Source organism: Bactrocera neohumeralis, unplaced genomic scaffold (genome assembly GCF_024586455.1).
Source record: "Bactrocera neohumeralis isolate Rockhampton unplaced genomic scaffold, APGP_CSIRO_Bneo_wtdbg2-racon-allhic-juicebox.fasta_v2 cluster10, whole genome shotgun sequence".
In the NCBI taxonomy this organism is placed as follows: Eukaryota; Metazoa; Arthropoda; class Insecta; order Diptera; family Tephritidae; genus Bactrocera; species Bactrocera neohumeralis.
The window spans coordinates 20,659,074-20,684,985 of NW_026089623.1; the positions used below are offsets into that span (position 1 = coordinate 20,659,074).

Here is a 25,912-nt window from a genome sequence, read left to right on the forward strand (position 1 = left end):
ATACATTGACGCAACAAGACTTAAAAAAGCGAAGGTCGCTCTTATCGCATCAACCCAAACACGCTACTTCAGCCGCGACCTAGAGTTACTAAGAGAATCGAAGCCAATTGACAAAAAAAGCTCAATCTTAGTATTAAACCCATTTATAGACACGAAAGGTCTGCTTCGTGCAAACTGCCGGCTTGCTAATTCCAGCCTTACGTATAACGAATGCCATCCCATAATAATACCAGCGAAAACCTCATTTGCCACATTATTCATCAATTATATCCATATACTCATGTTAAACGCCGAACATCGCCTCATGCAACATATCGTACGCCAAGAGTACTATGTTCCCCGCTTTAAGCCCCAAATCAAGAAGTGCATTTTCACGTGCAAGGTCTGCACTATGCACAAGCAGAAAATGAGAACGTAGATTATGGCAGCACTTCCACAGGAACGCTGCAACTTCGCTCTGCCTTTCACCACCACAGGTGTCGACTTTGCTGGGCCTTTTCAAATAAAGGCGTCCATGCTAAGGCCTCTCACCTTGAAGAAAGGCTATGTGGTTGTCTTTGTCTGTTTTACGACAAAAGCAGTACACCTTGAGCTATGTACCAATCTGACAAAGGAGGCTTTTCTCGCGGCATTTGCTCGCTTCGTCGTACGACATGGCTTCCCATCCAAAATAATGAGCGATAATGGTAAAACATTTATCGGAGCTCAAAGAGCCACAGAAAAACAATTTGTGGATTTTATGAAACAAGTCTCACCCGACATTGTACAAAAATATGCTCCCCAAGGTATCAATTGGCAGTTTATCCCCCCTAGCGCTCCACATATGGGTGGTTTATGGGAATCAGCCGTAAAAAGCTTCAAATCACATTTCAAGAAGCTAGCTGGCACTTATAAATTTAATTATGAAGAATTTACGACATTTTTAACCAGAATTGAAGCCGTTCTCAACTCTCGGCCTCTCGGCCTCTCGCTGCCCTCCGAATTTACAGCCCTTACACCAGGGCATTTTCCTAAAGGAGCGCCCATTCTGGCCACACCTGAGCCAGTCGTGGAGTCGCTTTCCTTATTAAACAGATGGGAAAGAATTAAAATTCTCCATCATGTTTTCAGTGTTCGATGGAAAGAAGATTATTTAAAGGACCTCCACAGAAGGTACCGGTGGAAAACACCCGAAAACGCGCCTAAGTTTGGAGATTGTGTCTTAATTAATGGCGATTGTCTGCTCCCCACTGAATGGAAGCTTGGTCACATAGAGAAGCTTTACCACGGCTCCGACGGTCACATTCGCGTTGTTGATCTCCGTACGCAAAACGGATCACTAACTCGGCCGCTCTTTAAACCGCCCACAGCCGATAAAACCGACACGTAAACCGTAAACAAAAAACGATAAATCGATATAACCCGCCAAACGAACCACGAATAGTATATTAATGAACCCCAAAAGTAATAATAGATGGGTGATCCACATGACTACCGCAAATCCGACGCCGGTGCCAGCAGAGCCGCGGCGCCTCCGATGCCCGCTTTGCCGCCGCCCTCTCAGGTTGCCGCATTGCGGCATATTTAAGAGGATGCTGCCTCCGCTTCGCCAGCAGATTGTCCAGGCACATGGCCACTGCCTAAACTGTCTGGCAACTACCCACTCCACATCTGAGTGTACGTCCGCATGCGGCATGCGGCCGCATCACACACTCCTTCATCGAGACGGCAGACAAACACTTGCCTCCTCCAGTCATGCTACGACCCAACGACCGCAGGCGAACCGTGCTGCACGACCACGAAGAGCTGAGCCACCTCCAGATTCCCGAACACGTACTTGGCGCCAACAACATAATACCTCTACGCTGCGGCGTCAACCTAGGCCGCGGTCTCGCCAACCCACTGGGCTCAGTAACGTGGTGGCCACATTGCAACAATTGCAAAGATTACTAGGCTAATACTTTGCCTAGGGGGGCCGGGATGTCCAAATGACTCTCAGTCTACACCGTCATGAAACACAGCTACATCACATTTCAACACCCCACATTGGCAGACAAAATCATCATAAACGAACAGCACACCTCACTCACCACTCACCTTTCACATCACACCAATACACTCAAACATGACACCACACTACCAACTAGAACACAACAACTTTCAACAAAAGGGACGGACAACTCCAGCCGCCCACACTTCGTTTTTGGTTTCTGTACGAGTCGACACTCCAAGCATTGCGCATACGCTTTTCGCAGCATCTTCTTTTGCTTCCACGTTCGTTGATTCCGCCGCCGAGTGAGATATTCGATCAATTTATAACGTTTTGAGCATATTCTGCAATAAAATACACTTACGAAATTTAAAATTCCAAAAAAAGCCTGTGCTGTGCGTTATTTCCTTTATAACAAAAAACTAACAAGTGAGTTTCGGAAATAAAGGTGAGTTCACTAGTTAGTAAACCACAGATGCTATTATTATTTTTATTTAATTAATATTTTCTTTCAGGCATTATTATCAATTTATATATGTAATCTTTATTTTCAGATATTAATAATTTTTTTATTGAACATATTTGAAATTCTGTAAAAAATGTTTATTAATAAAGAAAAATAAAAAAAATTAAATTTAAATTGTTTAGAAATTTAAAAATATTTTAAATTAGGAAAGAGAAAATGTAACCCTGCATCAGCTGTTTAAAAAGTGAAAATTCAACCCTGCATCAGCCGTCGATTAGGGATTTTAGAGCAGGACAGATATACTTTTTTATATGACACTGCTGAACGAGCGCAACAGAGATGTTTGATCGCATGTATACGTACGTGTGAGGTGTGGTTAGAATTTTCACTACTTTACTACCTACTGTTTCACTGGTTTTTTAACCGCTCGTGACTGGGAGGGTTATAACTCAAGAACGACTGAACCGAGTTGGTGGAGAGGTAGCATAGAAGCAGGATAAGGACACGTATCCTTGTTTTATATCTTTATGTTACAATTCAATACAACTCATAATTACAAAACTTATATTTCAAATTCATAAAAGAATAATTTGAAAATTTAAGTTTTTTAGTTATTTAAAAAAAGAAAAAATAAGTACAAATTTTCATATCCATAAATGCTTATTATATGGGTTATACTGATTTTTCTTCTGAACCAAGTGTTTTTAGGACGAACAAATTAATTGGGTGCCTAAGCGAATTTAAATGATGCCGATTAGGAAAACGTACGTTCGCGAAAATGGGTTTTGTACAATAGAATTCTTTATTACCAGAATTTCATGGTTTAGCCTAAAACTTAACCTAACACCTTAAACTAATGGTAAGTACGTATGTATGTATATAAAAAAGGGGAAAGTATATGTAGTTAAAATGTATCTCGAAAATTCATAGTAATTGAGTATTGTAATACATTTGTAATAGATGATTTTTGGTAATATAAAAATGGTAAATACTTTACATAATATAAAAAACATTTTATAAGTTATTCAATTATAATCTAATTCATTTTATTAATTTATTTGTTGAAATATTTGATTAAGGATTTATAAAGTCATTTGACGCAACAAGTGCCAAAATGATTTGCATAACATTTTTTTTTTGAATTATTCAATTAATTAAACCGCTCCCAATTTTTCGCAACCGCTATGCCAGAGCAGAGCCCAGTACTTCATTTTTTGCTCTCGTTTCAGCTATAATTTTTTACCTAACAAAACTCGGAGAGAAGCAGAGCACATAATTTTACTTGTTATGCTATGGCTCTGCTGTGGCTCCCGACAAACTGAGAGCGGTAGCGATAGCAAAATGAAATGTTACGTGAGTAGCGTAGTTTTTCAAACGCTGGACATCAGTTTAGACTGGTATTGACCGCCACATTAATGTTAAAAGGAAATCGAGTCCTATTAAATCAGAGGTCAATACCAAAAAATTTCAACCAGACACGCCAAATTGTAAAAAGCCAGAAATTCTTAATAGCAACAGATTTGCCTTACTGAGCAAAGAGCCTAACGTCGATGCAAAGGGTACCACCACAGTCGTGAATGCCAAACCCCCTCCAATCTATTTGCGTGAGCGTAGCTCAAATGCCCTTCCTTCCAAAATAAGCAATATAATAGGGATAAACAAATTTCACATTGTGCCCTTGAGAAAAGGCAACATAGATGAAACAAAAAAATACAAATAATAGCAAGAATTACTACTCTTACCAACTGAAGAGCTTCGATAGACTCTAGCGATGTTAAAGAAGCGTTGGTGGTTTTAGTATAAAATCAGTAGTAAATATTTTTAACAGGAACAAATTCTAATCAACCAAAGAAAAACGAAGCACATCCGATTTACAATCTAAAATATCTGCTCTGTGGGATGTCCACAATAATTTTAGATTTATTAAAATATAAAATACTGATACAAAGTTGATGATTGAAAATGAAATGGAGAGCGAAAATGATGAAGCGTGCAGTCGGGATGATGCGCCAAGAAGAAGGAAAAATGGCGGTTCGTCAAGCTGACAGCTTATCCAGTTTTTGGGTTGCCATTTTTATGCTTTTTGCAGAGTTGCATTTGGGGTTGCCACATTACTTTGGGGTTGCCACATCACTCCCCCCCATCGGGAAGACGAAAGCGTACTCGACGACCAGATTTTGTTTGGTACTCTTTGTGTTGAACTGTTTGATTCGACGGGGTTTTGTAATCTTCGGCGACGAAAGCTGCTTTTAACTGGTCGATGGTAATGTTTACTTCCCTCGGATTTTGACTTTGAAAAATTTGTCGCCGTGTTCGACTATGGGAAATGGTCCCTCGTATGGTGGTTGAAGAGGTGGACGAATTGAGTCGTTTCGCACGAAGACTGATGGTGTTGAGTGTAAGTTCTTTTCTACGAATGGTACGTGCGCTGAGTTGTTTGTAGTTGGTGACGGCTTTAGTGACTGCATGCGTATGCGTAAATTTTCGACGAATTCACCTTCGTTGGCGTTGTGCGTACATATGTTTTTCGGCAAAGAAGTGGCCAGGTAATCGAAGTGTATTTCCATATACCTTCTCTGCGGGTGTCGCCTTTAAATCATCTCTCCATGAGGAACGAAAACTTAGGAGGATGAGTGGGAGAACTTTGACCCAGTTGTCTGTCATGTAGCATTTTATCGCTGCTTTTAATGATCTGTGTCATCGCTCTATAATTCCGTTTGACGCGGGGTGATACGCAGTGGTACGTAGGTGCTTGATGCCTAAAAGTCTCGAAAGTTCTCGGAATAGTGTAGATTCAAATTGTCTGCTTGGTCCGTTGTTACTCTACTCGGTACTCCAAATCTAGCCATCCAATGCGTGTAGAAATCGAAAGCGATGGTCTCTGTCGTCATGTCTTCGAGCGGGATTGCCTCTAACCATCGGGAATAACGATCGTCTATTGTCAAACAGTATCGATAACCTTTGCAAGGTGGTAGTGGTCCGACGATATCCATATTTATGTGGTCAAATCGTTGCTCTGTTAACATGAATGTCGACAACGGTGCTCTGTTGTGGCGCTGTACTTTAGCTCTTTGGCACGGGATGCACTGCCTGGACCATAAGCGGCAATCTTTTCTGAGACTCGGCCATACAAATTTTTCTGCCATCAATTTAGTTGTTTTAGGCGCGCCGGTGTGTGCCATGTTATGTATGGAGTCGAAAGATGTTCTACGAAAGGAAGGAGTTAAGTATGGTCGGACTTGGCTGGTGCTTACGTCACAGAAGATGTCTACAGCGGTGCCTGGAATCGTGAAAGGTTTGATTAATAGGCTGGTATTGGAGTCTTGTAAGTTTCTTAGCTCTGGGTCAGACTTTTGACTCTCCGCAAGTTTGGCGAAGTCGATGGTGCTTGGAGTATGAATGGCGTCAATACGTGACATTGCATCAGCTACAACGTTTTCTCTTTCAGGAATTTACCGAATGTCTGTTGTGAATTGTGCCATAAATTCCGAATGACGTATTTGACGCGGAGATGCCTTTTCAAGCTTTTGCTGGAACACGTACTGCAATGGCTTGTGGTCGGTGAGGATGAAAAATTCTCTTCCTTCTAGCATATGTTGATAATATTTGACTGCTTTGAATGCCGCTAAAAGTTCACGATCATAAGTGCTGTATCTTGTTTGTGTTTCAGTAAGGCGTTCGGAATAAAAACCTAGTGGCTGCCACTGATCGTTTTCGAGTTGTTGTAGTACAGCTCCTACCGCAGCTCCAGATGCATCAACCGTCAAACTGAGTTGCGCCCTGTGTTTTGGGTAAGCGAGTAAAGTTGCTTTGCATAAGTCGTTTTTGCATTGTTGAAATGCCTCCTTTGCTTCAACTGTCCAATCAACTGGCGTTGTGTCGTTTTTCTTGTTCCCTTTTATGAGGTTGAATAGTGTCATCTGCCTTTCTGCGGCGCAAGGCAAGAACCTGCGAAAAAAGTTTACCATACCGAGAAAGCGTCGCAAATCGCATACTCTCGAAGGTAGGTTGAAATTTTGAATTGCCCGTACTCGTTCTTCTAGGGGTAAAATTTCACTGCTGTCTATTTTGAAACCTAAAAATTCAACTTGCGGCTGACCAAGTGTGCATTTCGAACGGTTGATAACAAGGCCGTACTCGCGTAGCTTTTTAAATACTAACGATAGATGATGACGATGTTGATTCATAACCTTCGATGATATCAAAATATTATCCAGGTATGGCCAGGCGAAGTCGTATTCGCGGAAGATGTGATCCATGAATGTTTGGAACGTTTGACTGGCATTCCTCAAACCAAAGCACATAAACGGAAATTCAAACATGCCAAATGGCGTTGTAATTGCAGTCTTTGGTATGTCGTTCGGTTCCACAGGAATCTGGTGGTAGGCCCGACGCAGATCAAGTGTGGAAAAAATTTTGCAACCATGCAGGGAATGAGTGAAATCGTGCAGGTGTGGCAGGGGGTACCTGTCAGGCTCGGTGACGACATTTAGTCGCGTGAAATCCCCACAAGGCCTCCACTCGCCGTTTTTCTTCTTTGTCATGTCCAGCGGGCTTGCCCATGGGCTGCGCGATGGACGACAGATGCCTGCGTTCAGTAAGAGTTGTATCTCGGCTTTTGCGGCTTCTAACTTCTCGGGAGATAAGCGCCTCGTTTTAGACTGGTGGTCCTTTGGTGACGATATGGTGCGTGACAAAGTGTTGTGGTTTTTTGACTGAAGACTGATCCATCGTGATGTCTTCGAATTCCCTCAATAAATCGTGGAACGGCTGGTAAGCTTTGGTGTAAGATAAATTGGAAACTACCTTTTTATATATATATGATATTGAACACAGTTTACTGGTGTTTGTGACGTCGTCGATGAGTTTGGGTTGTCGTAGGTTGACTGCTAAGTTGAAATGCGATAGAAAATCAGCTCCGATGATGGCTTGTGACACATCAGCAATGATGAACTTCCAGGAATATTGGCGGCGTAGATCCAGATTGAGGAAAATAGTCTTTTCGCCGTAAGTTTTTATAGTGGACCTGTTTGCTGCGTAGAGGTAGTTGTTTTTGTCTGGGCATCTACGTTGTTGTTGCGTCGGTGGAATTACGCTGACTTCAGCTGCCGTGTCGATGAGAAAGTTTATTGCGGATTTTTTTGTCTCGGACGATTAAGCGGCGGTTTTTATCGTTGAGCCTGTCGTCGACCGCCATTGGCGACAGACTAGTTAGTTTAACTTTTTCACGCAAGGGCTACGACATTTTTTGGCATCGTTACCAAATTTGTTATGGTACCAGCACAAACCATTCGAATTGTTGTTTTGCATACCGGAACGTGACGGAGGACGGCTTCTGCTGCGACTTCTAGGCCGACGATTTATGTTCGCCTTTATTGAGGCTATCTCTTTCGTGATTTCGGCTAGCTGCTGCTCGATGCTGGATTGATTGGCTATTGCTGTGTTTGGAGTTTCGACCACGTGTACGTGTGGGGTGTCGCTAACCTCACATATTTTGTCCGCGAGCAGGGCAACTTTGTCGAGCGGTTCGTTGTTAATGGAAATTATTAGTCGCATGTTGGAAGGTAACCGACTCATCCAAATGGACTTTAGTATATTATCGTTGATCTCGCTGCCGACTAGACTTCGCATTTCGCGCAAGAGCTGCGATGGACGCATATCACCGAGCTCTTGTTTCTGCAGAAGCTTTTTTACACGTTTTTGCTCCGAGTCCGCGAATTGTGTTATTATTCGATTTTTTAGCGTGGTGTACAGTTCACTGTTCGGTGGATTAAGAATTATGTCGCTTATTTGGGCTAGCACGTTGCTTTCGATCGCGGCCACGACGGTGTGGTACTTTGTTTTGTCGCTCATTATACCTGCAGCGATGAATTGTGACTCGACCTGCGCCATCCACAGTTCTGGCTTTGCGTGCCGGAATGTTGAGATCCTGATGGAAACTTTGGCTACTTCCACGTTGCGGGTTTGGATGTCCCCTGCCAATTGGCTCCGATGCTGCAAATTTTCTATTACCTGGTTTACCCCTTCTTCTTCCGTCATTTTTCGATCACGTCGGGGTCACCAATATGTGGGATGTCCACAATAATTTTAGATTTATTAAAATATAAAATACTGATACAAAGTTGATGATTGAAAATGAAAATGAAATGGAGAGCGAAAATGATGAATCGTGCTAGCAGTCGGGATGATGCGCCAAGAAGAAGAAAAAATGGCGGTTCGTCAAGCTTATCAGGTTTTTGGGTTGCCATATCTATGCTTTTTGCAGAGTTGCATTTGGGGTTGCCACATTACTTTGGGGTTGCCACATCTCACAAAATTCTTATCAAATAATAGCAAGAATTACTACTCTTACCAACTGAAGAGCTCCAGAAGATATAGAGTCTTCGATAGACTCTAACGATGTTAAAGAAGCATTGGTGGTTTTAGTATAAAATCAGTAGTAAATATTTTTAACAGGAACAAATTCTAATCAACCAAAGAAAAACGAAACACATCCGATTTACAATCTAAAATATCTGCTCCATCGCAGAATATCAGTTGAGGAACCACATAAAATAAATGGTCCACTACAATGCACAAACTGCCAAAAATATGAACACACGAATTCATATTGCACCCTGCGCAGTGTCTGTGTGGTGTGTGGTGATTTGCATTCCAAATCCAAATAAGTCTTAAAAAAGAGGATTTAAGTAAAGAATTAAATGATTGTGGGAGAAATCACACTGCAAACTATAGGGGTTGCCCTGTATATAAGGACTTAAAAACGAAACTGTCTAATGATGAAAATATTAAAATCCCCGTCCATATTGCAAAACCAGTAAATCTGAAAGACAATGCTACACAAGAGAGCTATGCAAACGTGGTGAAAGGCAGTACTGCACAATTGCCCCAAAACCAATCAAATGGAAGCGTTGAAACTATAATTTTCAACCTTATGGCCCAATTTACGGTTTCAATGCAAAATATGATTCAAGAGAAAATCAAATAACAAAACCAAATTTTGCAAACTTTTTTAAGTAAAAAATGAATGTATTGAACATTACTTTATGGAATGCTAACGGTGTTAACTAACATAAACTGGAACTTATTAGATTTCTGGATGAAAATAATATTGATGTAATGCTATTGTCAGAAACTCATCTTACGAACAAAAACAATTTCTTTATACCGGGACTTAGGCTCTATGTTACAAACCACACAGATGGAAAGGCTAATGGAGGAACAGCAGTGTTGGTTAGACGATTAAATCACCACGCATTAGAATCTTATGTCACAGCGCAATTACAAGCTACAACAATAACTATAAAAAATCGCTGCGGGAACTTAAATTTGACGCCCATATGCTGTCCAACTCGATTTAAAATTACAGACATATAATTTAGAGACTTTTTGGAATACTAAACAATAGATTTCTAGGAGGTGGAGATTACAATGCAAAACACACGTATTAGGACTAACGACTAATTCATCCGAAAAGATGACAGCTGTATCACACTTTTATAAATAGGCACAATAACCTTGACATACTATATCTCCTGGTAAACCGACATATTGGCCTAGTGATCGTGACAAAATACCAGATTTAATCGATTTTGTTCTAATCGAAAATATAGATAAATCGCACATAACAGTTGATACATGTTCTGACCTATCTTCTGAATACTCTCCTGTACTAATAAAGTTATATGAACCACCCATATTCGTTGATCCAAAAGTGGGTCTAACATCTTATAAAACGAATTGGCTAAAATACAAAAAATACGTAAGTAGCCACATTAATGTTGAGTACAAAATAAATACAGGAAGAGATATTGACGAAAGCATATGATAACTCAATGATATACTAGCGCAGCTGTGTTAGCACCACCAAACAAAAGCTATAAGCCGAAAAATATATGCAGAAAAATCTCTAATAGACAAATAGAAAAGCTTGTAAATGAAACAAGAAAAAACGGTTACTTCGGCTGCACCGAAGCTAACATACCCTTCACAGATGCATTTCTTTTAGTAACTATGTGTTCAGTTTGTATGGAAGCTATATGCAATACTAATTCGTTCTGAACAATTTTTTTTGGAGATTATATTGTTACCTTAAGCAGTAATCCATTCCAAATTTCGTGAAGATACCACGTCAAATGCGATAGTTTTCCATACAAGCCCTTGATTCCGATCGTTCGGTTTGTATGGCAGCTATATGCTATAGTAATCCGATCTGAACTATTTCTTCTGATATTACACTATTTCTATAAACAATAACTTATACCAAAATTTCGTGATGATATGTGCCCATGATTTTGAAAGTGGTATAAGTCATATTTTTTTTGTTTCGAGATATTTAGAGTTTTGCATTTTAAAGGATTAAAAAATATTCTTGCATTATGGATTATGATTTTTCGACAGTAAAGTAGTCCCAACAAACAAGTATTTATTATGATTGTGAAATTTACAGCCATTTTTAAAAGAAAATGTGGTTTTGAAATGACTTGTACCACTTTCAAAATTAACTGCATGACTTTATAAATGACTTATACAACCAAGGATGGCCGGATACCATAAATTTATGATCAATTGTTTCAACATTATTATCAGATGACTGAACAATTTTTAACCATATTAAAGCTCTGTTAATGTTTCGATTTTGTCCTGAGCAGGCATCACTGTAAGCTATTATATGCTGTTGAATGGTAATGCCCCGAATGTGCTTTAAGATGCAGGACGCAACTTCTTGTGATCCTCTTGAGGCGATTGTTTCATCCCATGCATACATTTTAGCATTTCCGTTGTTGAAATAATGAAACCCTAAATTGTATATGTACATACATGTTGCGCTTATAGTAAGCTACCGAAACAGAAAGTATTGGATAAGGAAGCGCTTTGTATAGCTCAAATGTGAATCCGTAATTTTCACTCGGGTTATCTTTTGTTTTTTTGTATGTGATCTGTTCAACTTTTTCTAGCCCGTTCGGTACTTTTAAGATGTGAATCATGAATTTCCATAAGATGCAACTTCTCTTCTTCATTACTGGATGCTTCAATTTTTAGTTTTATCGAATCACACTTTTGTCACGTGTCTTTACGAGTATGAAAATTTAGGTTGAACTCAGTATTAAATATTTTTCCATAAGTCCACTCCTTTACAGATGATGTATTATTTTCGTCACATTTTTCCCACATATACCCCATACATTTTTCGAATATCTAAGTCAGCACTTAGATACTTTCGACCTGAAGTGTGATGTGATCGCGTGCTGAAAAACTCGGAATATGATCTCGTACTACTTTAATTTTTTCTTCATCTGTTTTTCTAGATGAACTAGCCATTTTGCCACGACCATCCATTCTAGGTGTTTCAGAATTTAAGGCACGGCTTAATCTTCCGTTAGATATTTTGAAAGTATCCAAAAAAAAGTTTTGCAAACAGAAACTTCCGAACTCATACATACATATAGATGAAACTTAAGACTCCATTTTCTCATATATCCTTTGTGATTTCTGGAGCGTTTTTGTTTTATTGATTGTTTTCTAATCAAACGATACAGAAACATATTCTGTTTTTCGAAACTTGCTAAATTCCAAAAATATTCAAAATTAGCTTTTCTGTGTTCATATCCGATTCCATTTAAACACTTTTTGGAACAAAGACAATCTATATTTTCGAAAAGTTTAGCACTCACGGGCTGACAGTTCTTTGTTTCATATTCCTCTGCACGATATCTTGTGCACCATTCTGTTGATTGCGTGTTCTCTTTCTTGATTTCATTTTGTTTTTTTCCATTTGTAAGGGTTCCGAATTCACTTTTAAACTATGAGCTAATTCATCAGAAGACGATATCATTCTTATTCGTTTCCATTTCTTGGGAGCATTACTTATATTTATTCGCCGTAAAATGTCTACAATTAACTTTAAATAGTATGTAGGTTTTTATATTAAAAGTTTTACTTCATCATACCTGAACCACTATCTGAAGACATGACAAAATTACTTTGTGAACACACCGACTTATACCACTATCAAAACGAACAATATCTGTATTTCATTTAACAACTAAAAAATAAACACATTTTAAAGAGTTAATTTGCATGGCGTGCTGCTAATCTCTTCAGATTACGTTATTTTATTAAGATTTGATAAGTAATTGCTGATAAAATAGATTTTCAAAATTTTTGACTTATACCACTTTCAAAATCAAGGGCTCATATGTCTTCAAATGAGGAAGTTTTCCATACAAGATATATGCTATAGTAATCCGATCTGAACAATTTCTTCGGAGATTATATTGCTGCCTTAAAAAATAATCTATACCAAATTTCGTGAATATATCTTGTCAAATGTGAAAGTTTTCCATACAAAGACTTGATTCCGATCATTCAGTTTGTATGGCAGCTATATGTTATAGTGATCCGATATTGGCAGTTCCGACAAATGAGCAGCTTCTTGAAGAGAAAATGACGTTTGAAAAATTTCAAAACGATATCTTAAAAACTGAAAGACTGGTTCGTATATATACAGACAGACAGATAGACAGACGGACATGGCTAAATCGACTTAGCTCGACATACTGATCATTTATATATGTACTTAAAGGGTCTCCGATCCTTCTTTCTGGGTGTTACAAACTTCGTGACAAACTTAATATACCCAGTTCCGACAAATGAGGAGCTTCTTGAAGAGAAAATGAAGTTTGCAAAATTTCAAAACGATATCTTAAGCACTGAGGGTCTAGTTCGTATATATACAGACAGACGGACAGACAAACAGACAGACGGACATGGCTAAATCGACTTAGCTTGATATACTGATCATTTATATATCTACTTTATAGGGTCTCCGACCCTTCCTGCTGGGTGTTACAAACTTCGTGACAAACTTAATATACCCTGTTCAGGGTATAAAAAAGCGTCCAAGACGAGAATGGTAGATAAATCGCTCCCCTCCACTCAGCTTCAATTAAAATCAGCTGTATGTAAATTAAAAAAGCGCTTAACCGTTAGGAAGAATTAAGCACTGAAATGTATGTATATAAAGACGGTATGTCCAAATTCAAGGCAGCAACATTCCCTTTGAAAAGCCCAAAAGTCCATGAAGCCACCAATTAATTGTTTTGTAAATCACGTGAAAAAGGTATTTCAACCTAATTACCCAAAGAACAATTTTGAGCTGTCCAGCTAACCCAACACAGAGTCTCATAAAACTATCCAAAACCCCAAAAGTGCTAATTGAGTTACCAAATATTGCTGTAGAAGTGTTCTCCTTGCTTTTAAATGCAATTCTGAGTCTCGGACACTATCCAATTTCACGGATTTCAGGCGTTTGATAAGGTGTAGCCTTTTAAATAAGATTAAAACAATTCTACCTTTAGAATTGTATCAAACATTGGAGTCTTATTTAAATAATATACACTTTTCGGTGAAAGTAGGAGATTTCATATCAGATTGTCAACAGATAAAGGCTGGTGTACCACAGGACAGTGTTTTAGGGCCAAGATAAAAAATCACGATTTTCGTGTATTTTCAATGGAAAAATTTTACATGCTTTGGTCGAGTTCTTATAAATTTAGGGAATTACAGAGAACTGAAGGAACCAACATCAGCTGTGTCAAAACTTTTGTCCGTCAGTGTATATGTATGTGCAAAATTGTTGTTCTTTATAACTTGTGTTGTGTTAATGGCACAGCTAAAATTTTTGGTACATATTCTAATTACTTTATGGTTTAGCATCAATTAAAAGTTCATGCAAGCATCATATTATTATATTTGAAAAAAGTAAAAAATTAATTTGGACGGACCAGATGGTCTTCATAAATATTGAAGGGATTTGAAACGCTCAAGGACAGCATGTCATAAGGCAAGTTCAAAATTTGCTTTGCTCCAGGCAAAACTAATGCAGAAATCCACAGAGATTTTTTGGAAACGAACACCTTGATTTTGCAGGTGATTTACATGATGATGAATGATCGAGGATCTGTGGAGTATTCTTTAAGGCAAAATTTATGCATATTCCAACCAATACGACAGCCTTAAGCAACTAAAACATGCAATTTTGGTCGAACGGGGTAAAATTAATATGTCCGTGCTAAAAAAACTGATGCTAAAATGTGTTCTATAGTTACAAATTTTGAAAATTATAATTAAAATTTGCAATGTTGTAAAAAGTTAACCAAGGAGAAGAAAATATAAAAAATCGAATGTATGGTAAACAAGTAAGAAAAGGTGCAACCGAACAGTTTATACTCTTGCAACTTGCTGGAATCAAAGTCAGGGAAATACCTTACGATGTAAAACGTCAACCAGAGGATTGGAATCTAAGCATTTTTTTATATCCATACACCATATATAACTTTTACACTAACCTACGTATATATTTGGCGCAAGATTTGTTAGAAAAACCAGAATCATTATAGGTAGTCTTTATATAAAATCAGCCGGATGTTCCAAAATCCTGTTAATGGTCATATGGGGCTAGGTAATAATGTAATACTGTTATGAGTAAAATACGATCAGAAATTTTCATTGAGCATAAAGTCACCAGGAAGTTCGAAAATCTTTATAATAAGTGTTTGGGGGCTCATGGAGGTATTCACCCGATTCCACTAATTTTGGATACACAGAATTACTACTGCAGGGAAAGGATTAAATCTGAATTTCTATTGCATATCTCACATTCCGAACAAAAGTCAAATATAGGTACTGCGGTCCACATATTCGATACCTAGGGTCTTGAACAGTGTTGTTAAAATTTGAACATTTTTTTGGCATAAAGGAGCATACACTAAAGGTTTTATTCGTGCAAAGCTTGAACCCATAATATTAATTGCTTCTTGATTTCCGTACTGGAAAGTAAAAGAATCAAGTGGAATTTAAAATTGTGCTATTTGGGAAGTAGGCGTGATTTCGTTCGTTTTCACAGCGTATCATAGGAATATGAAAATAATACCACTTTCAAACTTTATCGAAATCGGTTAGTCGGGGCTCGAGATTTGGTATTCAACAAACTCAACACCCATCGTCTAATTTTTACCTCGGTCCGTATAATGCGTTGTCATACCAACCCGGCATTTCTGGCACATTTAGTAATCGATTTATTGCGCTTTTAGTAGTTTTGAACAGTACCGTTATATGAGAAGTGAGCGGGATTTTCATCCGATTTCAATTTTCACACTATTGGTAGGAGTTCTTGTAATATTCATGCTGGGCGAATTTAGTTGTTGTAGCTTTAGTGGTCTAAGGGATATGCACATGAAACATATTAGTGAGCGGGACCAGACCTACTTTATCAAAATTTTTTATCCACAGGTGCCCCTTGCTAATGCTGATGCTTGCTTAAAATGTGCCAAATTACAGTTTTATATCTTAACTAGCTGACCCGGCAGCCGTTGTCCTACCTGAAATGATGTGCTTTGAAATGAAAAGAAAGTTGAATTTATGTTGTGTTGAAAATCATTTATTTTCGATTTTTCCAAATTTTTTCAATGTAACGAAGCTTGATAAACAATATTTTTTTGTTTCTGTTTCGGTGCGTAAATGTACAGAGAAGATGGTTTTCCAACTCGTGAGCACGCCACGTATGTCCGGCCTCGTGAAAAACATAGCATTTCCAAATTTATGCCACACACTTCTAGCGAATATCCTTGCGTCCTATTGATTCTCATCTCAAATGCAATTTTCACTGGAAATTTAATGCGTTGGAACTGAAATGGCAAATCGTTAGAACTCAAAGGAATAACTAGAATCAAGCATTCTGCCCCCTTGTATTTGATAGCGCAGATTGCGGAACATAATAACGACAGATCTAACTTTGAGACGCAAATAATGCGGTGGCATACCAAGCCTCTCCAAAGAGTTTAGAAATTCCACGGGATAATTTACGGCGTCGTCTTTATTGTCATGACGATCGATCGATTTGTATGAGCGCAAGTCTCCCGGAACTTGACTTTGAATTAAGTGAACAACATCGGTATTTTTGGCAGCTAACATTGCCCGTGCACTTAAGGAATCATAGTTACAATAATTTGGCCAATGTCCGAACATTTGTGATGAGTTCATCTTTCGTGAATTGATAAACGACAGATTGAATTGATATCGAACCACCGGAATTGATGCATTTCCAATTTTTAGACGCGGATTTGAAGGCTGATTTGTCTAAATGTTTATAGCGAAAAGTGTGCGTACTTCATTTTCATTCTAGTGATTAACATGTTCCAGCAATTGTAATTGCTGGCTTACTTCTCCAAAATTTGCACACACCGTACCATTCACAGTACACAATGACTCAAATAAAGTTGAACCGCGTACGTTAATCAATAGCAACCGAAGGTAGAAACAATCGTCGTTTTTCGGGTGGATTGTGTAAATTCGTCCTAATGCATTAGTTGATAACACACCTGAATGTCAATCTACTGGTTGGCCTTGCTTTCTGCGCAACTATTTCTTTGACGATGCATTCCAGGTGTAATGTCAAGGTATTTCCGCATAGAGCAATTTTTTCGCAAACGGATCACTGACGAAAGTTGAGAAAAAACTCGTTAATGTTAATTTTGTTGCTGGCGGTGTTACCACTGGCTGTACTGTATTCTCTGGGTTGAAATACACTCTCCAAATTAACTGCGAGACGCACAACAGTCGGAAAACGTTCCTGAATTGCAAAAGTAAATATCCTACAAAGCGCTTTCTTGCAGTTCACGTATCGACCGTATCGTTCAAGACCAATAACCGCCATGTTGCTTCCTTTGGTGACGTAATTACAAACGTATTTTATCGATTACACCAAACTGCAATACTCAACATTGATATGAGTTTTGAATGTGAATTACACAATAATGGCGAATATGATACGATCCATGCGTTGTCAACTTCAATATTCATTCTTCTAAATTGAATGCTGAATGTTCTGCCATTGTCGTCTGGTGAGCGACGCCTATATAGTGGATATCAATCATTTCAAGTTTGAGTTTCCGAAAGAAAAGCACTTGGATAGTGTTTCGTGCATTTATTGTCAGACATACAACCCGAAGTGGGATTGTGGTGTCTGCAAGGTCCATGAACCATATTGGTTTTCAACATTTGGTATAATACTGTATCTTTCTCTGCATCAGGAATTTCCGCAGAAATGAGTTCATCAGTTTGATCTGGTGTAACTACCATCCACCATCCAAAGAAGAATGTGTGCGTGCGGCTAACGTTTTTTTGGTACTCAACAGAACACATTCAGCATCTAACAGCATCATATATACTATATGTTGCTTCAAGATAAAGTCCATCAAACATCGCTGCTGTTGTTTGAAAAGTCGTGCTATGACATCTTGACGATCGCTTGCTGATTGACCGCGTTCCATAATACCACATATATGTCATCGCATCCTGGGAATAGTCGTTCATGTGTCTTGGGCTGCCATACGTTGATGACAAAAGGAACGCCGACCGATATTAGCGCGACCTCTTCGTGGCTTCGAAAGAAATTTCAATCTGTAATTGATCACTTTATGTGAAATATAACGTTTTCACTGAATAATTTTCAATAATTTTTCTTTTGAATAGCCGGAATAAAAAAGCATGCAACCGAAATTGAATGATTCAAATATTTGACAAATAAAAATATTGAAAAACAAAACCAACAAAAATTGAAAAAAAATGTGTATGGAAAAATGTTACTTTTTGGGAATTTTTTCAATTTCCCTTAACATTTAGGAGGATGAAAAATAGATGTTGTCCGATTCTCCACCCTAGCCGATATGCACGCTAAGATTCACGAAAATCGGTCGAGCGGTTTCAGAGGAGTTTAATAACGTACACCGTGACACGAGAATTTTATATACATATTAGATTTAGTGCTAAGTTATGACACTTTACATGTTTTCGGCTAATGGTAATTTGTGGGCGTGGCAGTAGTCCGATTACGCCCATCTACGAACTCGATTTTGTTTTTGTACTAAGGAACCTGCATTCCAAGTTTCGTCAAGATATCTCAATTTTTACTCAAGTTAGAGCTTACATGGGCGTACGGACGGACAGGCAGATAATCAACTTTTCTCGTTACTCTGTTCATTTACATATATGCATGTATACTAGTTCAACGAACCTTTTAGGGGCTTTTACATACATATGTACAAGTATATACGCGCTCCCTTTTAAAAAAGTTTCATACTGCAGGTTCCCTTTGTTATTAAGATTCGTTGAACCATTTTACAGTCTTCTATCTTAATTTGCAATTATAAGTTTTCTATTATTGGCGTTTTGTGGCGTTTGGCACATGTTTTGAAATTTGTGTACCATTTTTCATTACGATATCTCAATTATTTATATAGAACATATATATTACTCCATATCTATCTCGGTTAGATTTAGGTGATACAAGACTTTTTAATATTTCAGCACTATAAGGAAAGTTAAACTCTGAAAGGTAGAATTATCAAATTAATCATATGCTAGAAAAACTAAAAAACAACTCAATTGTATAAAATCGAAGCCGACATAAGTTAAATTTATATTTTTGTTCATAAAATGTGTTAATTTAAAGAAATACTCTAAAGTTTGTAGAACAGTTTTGTTACGATTTTGGGAAGCGCAACTGCGGTAATATGTCTTCATTTCCCCAATTGATGCTCTATGGTACTATCTATGTACAATATTAGGAAATAAATAGAGGGCTGAAGATATTTCAGTGCATACTCGTTTACCGCCTTGCTCGCCTCATAAAATACAATATCCAATTCAGGTATCATTTTCATGTACACTAAAATTCGAAAAAAATACCAGCTCTTACTCTCGAAAATATGCCTACTATACATTATATTTTCGAGAGTAAAAAGTAGTAATAGTTTTACCGAAAGTAGTTCTCAGAAACTGCGAGACTTCATTTAGGAGAGCATGCAAAAATGTACAGTTCAATAATTCGCAGAATCAAACGGTAAATTATTAGACGTGTATATATAGATATGTATGTATGTTAAAGAACACAAAACAAAAATCGATTCTTTCTTTTTCACACTATAGTACGTAAGTATGACACTGCATCAAAAACTCAATTGCATAAAAAAATTCTTATGCGATAATTGAGCAAAAATTACACGATATGTTTTTCTCTTTGTGTTTAAGCTTGCGCCCGTTTATTTGGTGCTGATTTCATCCACTTTTATATACATACATACATTATGCAGCAGTATTATTCACACTCTCAATTCATACACTCAAATTTCGGAAAAATTATGAATCAGCAACAAGAAGAAACTTAAAATTTATACATTTCGTTAGGTAACAGAGTTGAGTTCCAAATTACAATTCGTCTACTTCAAAAATATCAATTTTAATGCCACATAAATATAACACAACTGTTATTACAATAATGCAATTTAACTTTACTCTCGATACTTTATATAATCGAAGATTGGCCTTTGGCGAGGCGGCACTTCTTTACACAGTACTTCTTTACACCATGGAGTTATAATCAGGAATCGTAATACTTTCGTCACTATGATGGACGCAAAGCCTTACCGCCCACAACTTCTTTGTAATCCACTATTTCGAATCCACTATTCGATGTTCGAATAAGTGGTTGCCAATTATCTATTAATTATGATCAATTATGAAATTCGGATATCAATTCCAATCCCACAATCGGCCGTCCTGACAAGTTATTCGCCCTCGAATAACTAACCCCATTTCTTCATATTTTCTGCAACTGTAGTGGTCTTGTTATGTGCTTCATGGACTCCTACTTTTTCTACTTAGTTTCTTCTGTGTGGTAATTGTGCGACTATTTTGTTTGGTCCGAAATATTTCGGTCTTAATCTCATGCTAATCCCAAACTGCGTTATTTTAATTGCGACTAATTCATTAATTCCTTATCTAAAATTCCCCGTTCTATTATTGTTGAATGTTTTAACATTCTCTTCCTGAATTACCTTTATGTTTTCTTTTGCCTCTTGTCTCACTAAGTCGCGTTGCGTATTCAACTCTTCAACCTCTATTTCGTCTAACATAGTTTGTAATTCTGGACCATCTGAAGTGCGCATATTAAGACCTGTAAGTATTTTGAAGGGTGCTATCCCCGTACTACGCGAAGAGGTTTTATTCATAATTTGTTGAACTTTTGGCACTTGTCGGTACCACTGAGTTGGAGTGTTCTAACACATTTTGAGAGTATTGGAATAACTATACGATACACTCGTTCTACCTGACCGTTGCCACGAGGAACTCCCGTTGCAATCAGCAGGTGTTGTATACCTTCCTTGTTGCAATAATCTCTGCAAGCATTTGCGGTAAAGGCAGCCTCCCTATCTGTAACAATCCGCCTCGGATTTCCAAATATCGATGCCTGTTTCACCACCTCTTCCACCCCAGTTGATTGTGTCGGGTACAACCACACGAACTTTGAAAAACCGTCTTTCACATTTCGCAATGCATTTTCACAAAAGTTGGCGCAGGTTACTTTCTAAGATAACAATGTAAGCTCCGAAAAAATTGTTGCTAGCTGCCATACAAACTGAATGATCGGAATCAAATGATTGTATGGAAAACTTTCACATTTGGCAAGATATATTCACGAAATTTGGTATAGATTATTTTCTAAGGCAACAATATAATCTCCGAAGAAATTGTTCAGATCGGATTACTATAGCATATACATAGCTGCCATACAAACCGAACGATCGGAATCAAGGGCTTGTATGGAAAACTTTCGCATTTGACGTGGTATCTTCAAGAAATTTGGCATGAATAAGAATCTTAAGGTAACAATACAATCTCCAAAAAAAATTGTTCAGAACGAATTACTATAGCATATAGCTTCCATACAAACTGAACACATAGTTACTAAAAGAAATGCATCTGTGAAGGGTATATGAGCAACCGAAGTTAACGTTTTTTCTTGTTTTTAAATAGATTTAAGATTTTATAGCTTATTGTTAGGGTTTTAAAACAAAAAGCAGATTCAATAAATAAAGAGATATTGCAGAGAAAATCGTAATGAGGACATCTCAAATTCCTCACAGACCTCTTAGCATAACAGTCTCAAAATTGTTCTTTAGGTTCCTTAAATAGTGATACGAATGTAGGATTATGTAATTTATGCCCATTTATGTCCCAATGGGTATGTAAACAAGCAAAATTGCTGCATTTGTGTCGAAGCAACCTGAAGATATTCAAGAGCTGTCGTTTCATCAAGAAAAAACAACGGTTTGGTATGGTTTGTGGGCCAGTGGATTTATCGGTCTTTAATTTCGGCGCGACTTCTTACATATCGCATCAATCATTGGATTTATTGAGAGAACACTTTAGTGAGCAGATAAATTCACGTTTTGGGCAAGTGGATTGGCCATTCAGATCTTGCCTAAAGTAAATGCGAAGTATTCTTTCGAATGATAATAAATATTCCCCATTAACATGGAAGTTTCTGTTTTTTCAGTATCATCTGTTACATTATACGTTCAGTTAATTTTGCTTAGATAGCAAGTTATCATCCTACTTTATACATTTTAGGTATAAAGATGCGTTGTTAATAGAAAAACATGCTCACTAAATTATTGTAAAATACGTCAGAGATTTGTTCACGTATGGGATGCAAAGTCAGGCGCAAGTTCTTTCTATTTGGTACATGGGAGCTAAACAAGTTATTTATCCGATGAGTAAACGGGATGGGAAATGGGTTACATTTTTTACCTACAGACATTTTTTTATCGGAAAGAGATTATTTCCGAATTTCTATAATACTATATATCTCAAACGTTGACCGATATTTTCGACCTCACTGTAAAAACTACTGAAAGAGATGGTTTGAGACAGCTAAGGTCGAAGCGGGAAAATGGGCGGGGAACCTCCAACTTTAATTTATGCACAAGGACACACTCTTATTAAAAAGATCTCGATTAATTTTGGGTGTTAAAAACATACAGTTCATATATGTGAGAAGGTGCTAAAATTAATTCTGCAAGTTTGGTTGATTTGGCTTTATTGGTTTGTCCTAAGAGATTGTTTGCATTAAAGATATATTAACATAAAAAAATTTACCACTTAATAAAAATATATATTCAGCGTTTAATTTTATAAGAAACTTCTTAGTATATACATACATACCTTTTTGTAACAACTTGAATTATTCGAGAATTATTCCATTTGTATTAATTTTGGATAATTTTTTTACCGAAAAGCTCGGTAAATGTGTGAGATATCAGAGTGAATTTAAATGGCCCTTCTGATAAGAACTTGGCCTGAGGTCGATTTAATATTTATCCTAACTCCTATTTACCTAAAATTATATGGAGGCTTTGAAACTACAGTTTGACTTGATACTATTTATACCGTAATACATTTCGTAGTCTTGTATGCCAGTATAGTGATTTTCATCCTTACAATTGACTATATATCAGTTGATCTGTGTTATATATGTACATATACTGATTGATATTGATGTGCTGACTCAACCAAAATATAATTTCGTTCCTTTGGTATCGCAAGTAAATAGCCTCAATATATTCATTAATAGTTTGTTATTGGATGGTTTAAATAGTCGATAAAGAAATTAGTATGATTTAAATGATATTAATATAAATAAATAATAGTTACGATCTTCTAAAATTTAATAAAAGAGCAATAAAATATCATAGTAAATGCCGCAACTATTAAATATTTTTGTGATCTTTCACAGGGCTAGAATTGTCTCCGTCATTAAATGGAACAATTACAGTCTGGTCGCCGCTCTTTTTCCTGTTCCGTAACGTCAACGCATTGGTTTGCATTGTAGAGTAATTTTTGTCCATTAGATTTATATTTCAAAGGATTAATTTCTTTTTACATAAGATGACATAGAGATTTCGCATTAAATGTGTAAAAATGCTAGAACAGATGATCAAACAATTAAGAGGAATAGCTGCATTGACATACATACATATGTACATATATACTCGTAGTGTGTATGAACTAAGCATATTGGATTCTATAGAGTAAGTCCGTCCATCTCTTTGTAAGCATGTCCTGAAATTACTACTATTAATATTTACCTTCAAAATCATGTTCAGTGAAATGTTGTGAGAAATCATTTTCAGTAGTTTTCGGATCTTTTGATGCTTCATCGTTTATCACGGGTGATTGCATTGTGCACGGGCTATAAAAAATTAAATAATAACTTAAATGATTAAACAGTCTTTATACTCATCGTTAAGTTAATATTACCATTTAAGACATTTTTATTCTAAAATAACAATTCGTATATATAGGTAAAATGAAATAATCATCATTGCCAATACATATTTACGATATAAAATTCTCTAGCTTACTTTTTCTACGCTATACATTTCTTATAAAGCAAACCAACTCCTAGTACCTAAAGTACGCTGGCCGACAGGGTTAATGCTCGAAAATTCTACGAACAAATGATATATGGCAGTGAACGCACAACGCCAGGAGATAGCGAACCCGATTCCCCAATCGATGACGATGGAACAGACGTTCTATTGCCTGACCATGAAGAAGTTCGAATAGCAATTGCCAGCCTGAAGAACAACAAAGCGGCAGGGGCCGATGGATTACCGGCCGAGCTATTCAAACACGGCGGCGAAGAACTGATAAGGAGCATGCATCAGCTTCTTTGTAAAATATCCATAAAAAAGGTGGCGCCAACTACCGTGGGATTATTCTCCGCAACATCGCATACAAGGTTCTATCGAGCGTATTGTGTGAAAGATTAAAGCCCACCGTCAACAAACTGATTGGACCTTATTAGTGTGGCTTCAGACCTGGAAAATCAACAACCGACCAGATATACCCCATGCGCCAAATCTTGGAAAAGACCCGTGAAAGGAGAATCGCCACACACCACCTCTTCGTCGATTTCAAAGCTGCTTCCGACAGCACGAAAGGGAGCTGCCTTTATGCCGCGCTGTCTGAATTCGGTATCCTCGCAAAACTAATACGGCTGTGTAAACTGAGGTTGAGCAACACGAAAAGCTCCGTCAGGATCGGGAAGGACCTCTACGAGCCTTTCGATACCAAACGAGGTTTCAGACAAGGCGACTCCCTATCGTGCGACTTCTTCAATCTGCTGCTGGAGAAAATTGTTCGAGCTGCAGAACTTAATCGAGCAGGTGCAATCTTTTATAAGAGTGTACAGCTGCTGGCGTATGCCGATGATATTGATATCATCGGCCTCAACACCCGCGCCGTTAGTTCTGCTTTCTCCAGGCTGGACAAGGAAGCACAGAAAATGGGTCTGGCAGTGAACGAGGGCAAGACAAAATATCTCCATCATCAAACAAACAGTCGTCGCACTCGCGACTTGGCTCTCACGTCACTGTTGACAGTCATAACTTTGAAGTTGTAGATAATTTCGTCTATTTAGGAACCAGTATTAACACCACCAACAATGTCAGCCTGGAAATCCAACGCAGGATTGCTCTTGCCAACAGATGCTACTACGAACTGAGTAGGCAATTGAAAAGTAAAGTCCTCTCTCGACGAACGAAAGCCAAACTCTATAAGTCGCTCATAATTCCCGTCCTGCTATATAGTGCATAGGCTTGGACGATGACAGCAACCGATGAGTCGACGTTACGAGTTTTCGAGAGAAAGGTTCTGCGAAAGATTTATGGTCCTTTGTGCATCGCCCACGGCGAATATCGCATTCGGTGGAACGATGAGCTGTACGATATATACGACGACATTGGCATAGTTCAGCGAATTAAAAGACAGCGGCTACGCTGGATAGGTCATGTTGTCCGGATGGACGAAAACACTCCAGCTCTTAAAGTATTCAACCGTATGCAAGTAGTACCCGCCGGGAGAAGCAGAGGAAGAGAAAGACCTCCACTCCATTGGAAAGACCAAGTGAAGAAGCACATGGCTTCGCTTAGCATTTCCAATTCGCGCCATGTTGCGAAAAGAAGAAACGACTGGCGCGCTGTTGTTAACTCGGCTATATTCGAAAGCGGTGTCTACGCCGGTTAAGAAGACGAAGAATATGGTTGTTATAACTGTCCTTCATTCGGGTGCCGGGTGCCAATGGTATACTTACTTTCTATAGTATACCTATGAGTTGGAAAATAAAGCACTGATTTTCGCACGTTATAAAATACTTATTTCACTCTAGTATCACAATAGAATCTTATTTTATTCTAATTTATTGTATGTATCGAAATTCCAATGTTGGACACTGTTGGCGAACTCGATACTTCACGGCACTTTTCGAGTTGATAAAAAGCAAGAAATTGCGGTGATGGTTGCGGTTAAATAAAAATTAAGAAAACTGAATATCACGGACGACTGTCTTGCCTTACGGATGAAACGGATCAGAGCCAATCCCGGTCGGAGCCATCCCTTTTGATGGTTTGGGTGGTGAATATTAGCTGACATTACGAGTCGTCTCGTTAATAATCGTATGGTTGTTGTGTTGTAGTAATGATCGGTATTTGATGCGTGTGTGTGTATTGGGGTATGCTGTGAGCTGTTGTGTGATGAGGTGTTGTGACGTGACGTGATGTGTGGTGATGTGA

The 25,912-nt window shown here is 38.0% G+C and overlaps 1 protein-coding gene across 6 annotated transcripts in view; it reads right to left on the minus strand.

Moving 5' to 3' along the window:
- The window catches only part of LOC126765199 (electroneutral sodium bicarbonate exchanger 1), a 784,165-nt gene that overhangs the window by 712,924 nt on the left and 45,329 nt on the right, over positions 1 to 25,912 (minus strand). For all 6 annotated transcript variants that reach the window (XM_050482808.1, XM_050482806.1, XM_050482807.1 and 3 more), the window contains exon 2: positions 23,426 to 23,529. In XM_050482808.1, the coding sequence (XP_050338765.1) occupies positions 23,426 to 23,519 (94 nt within the window). In that variant the 5' untranslated portion in view covers positions 23,520 to 23,529. The remainder of the gene's footprint in view (positions 1 to 23,425; positions 23,530 to 25,912) is intronic.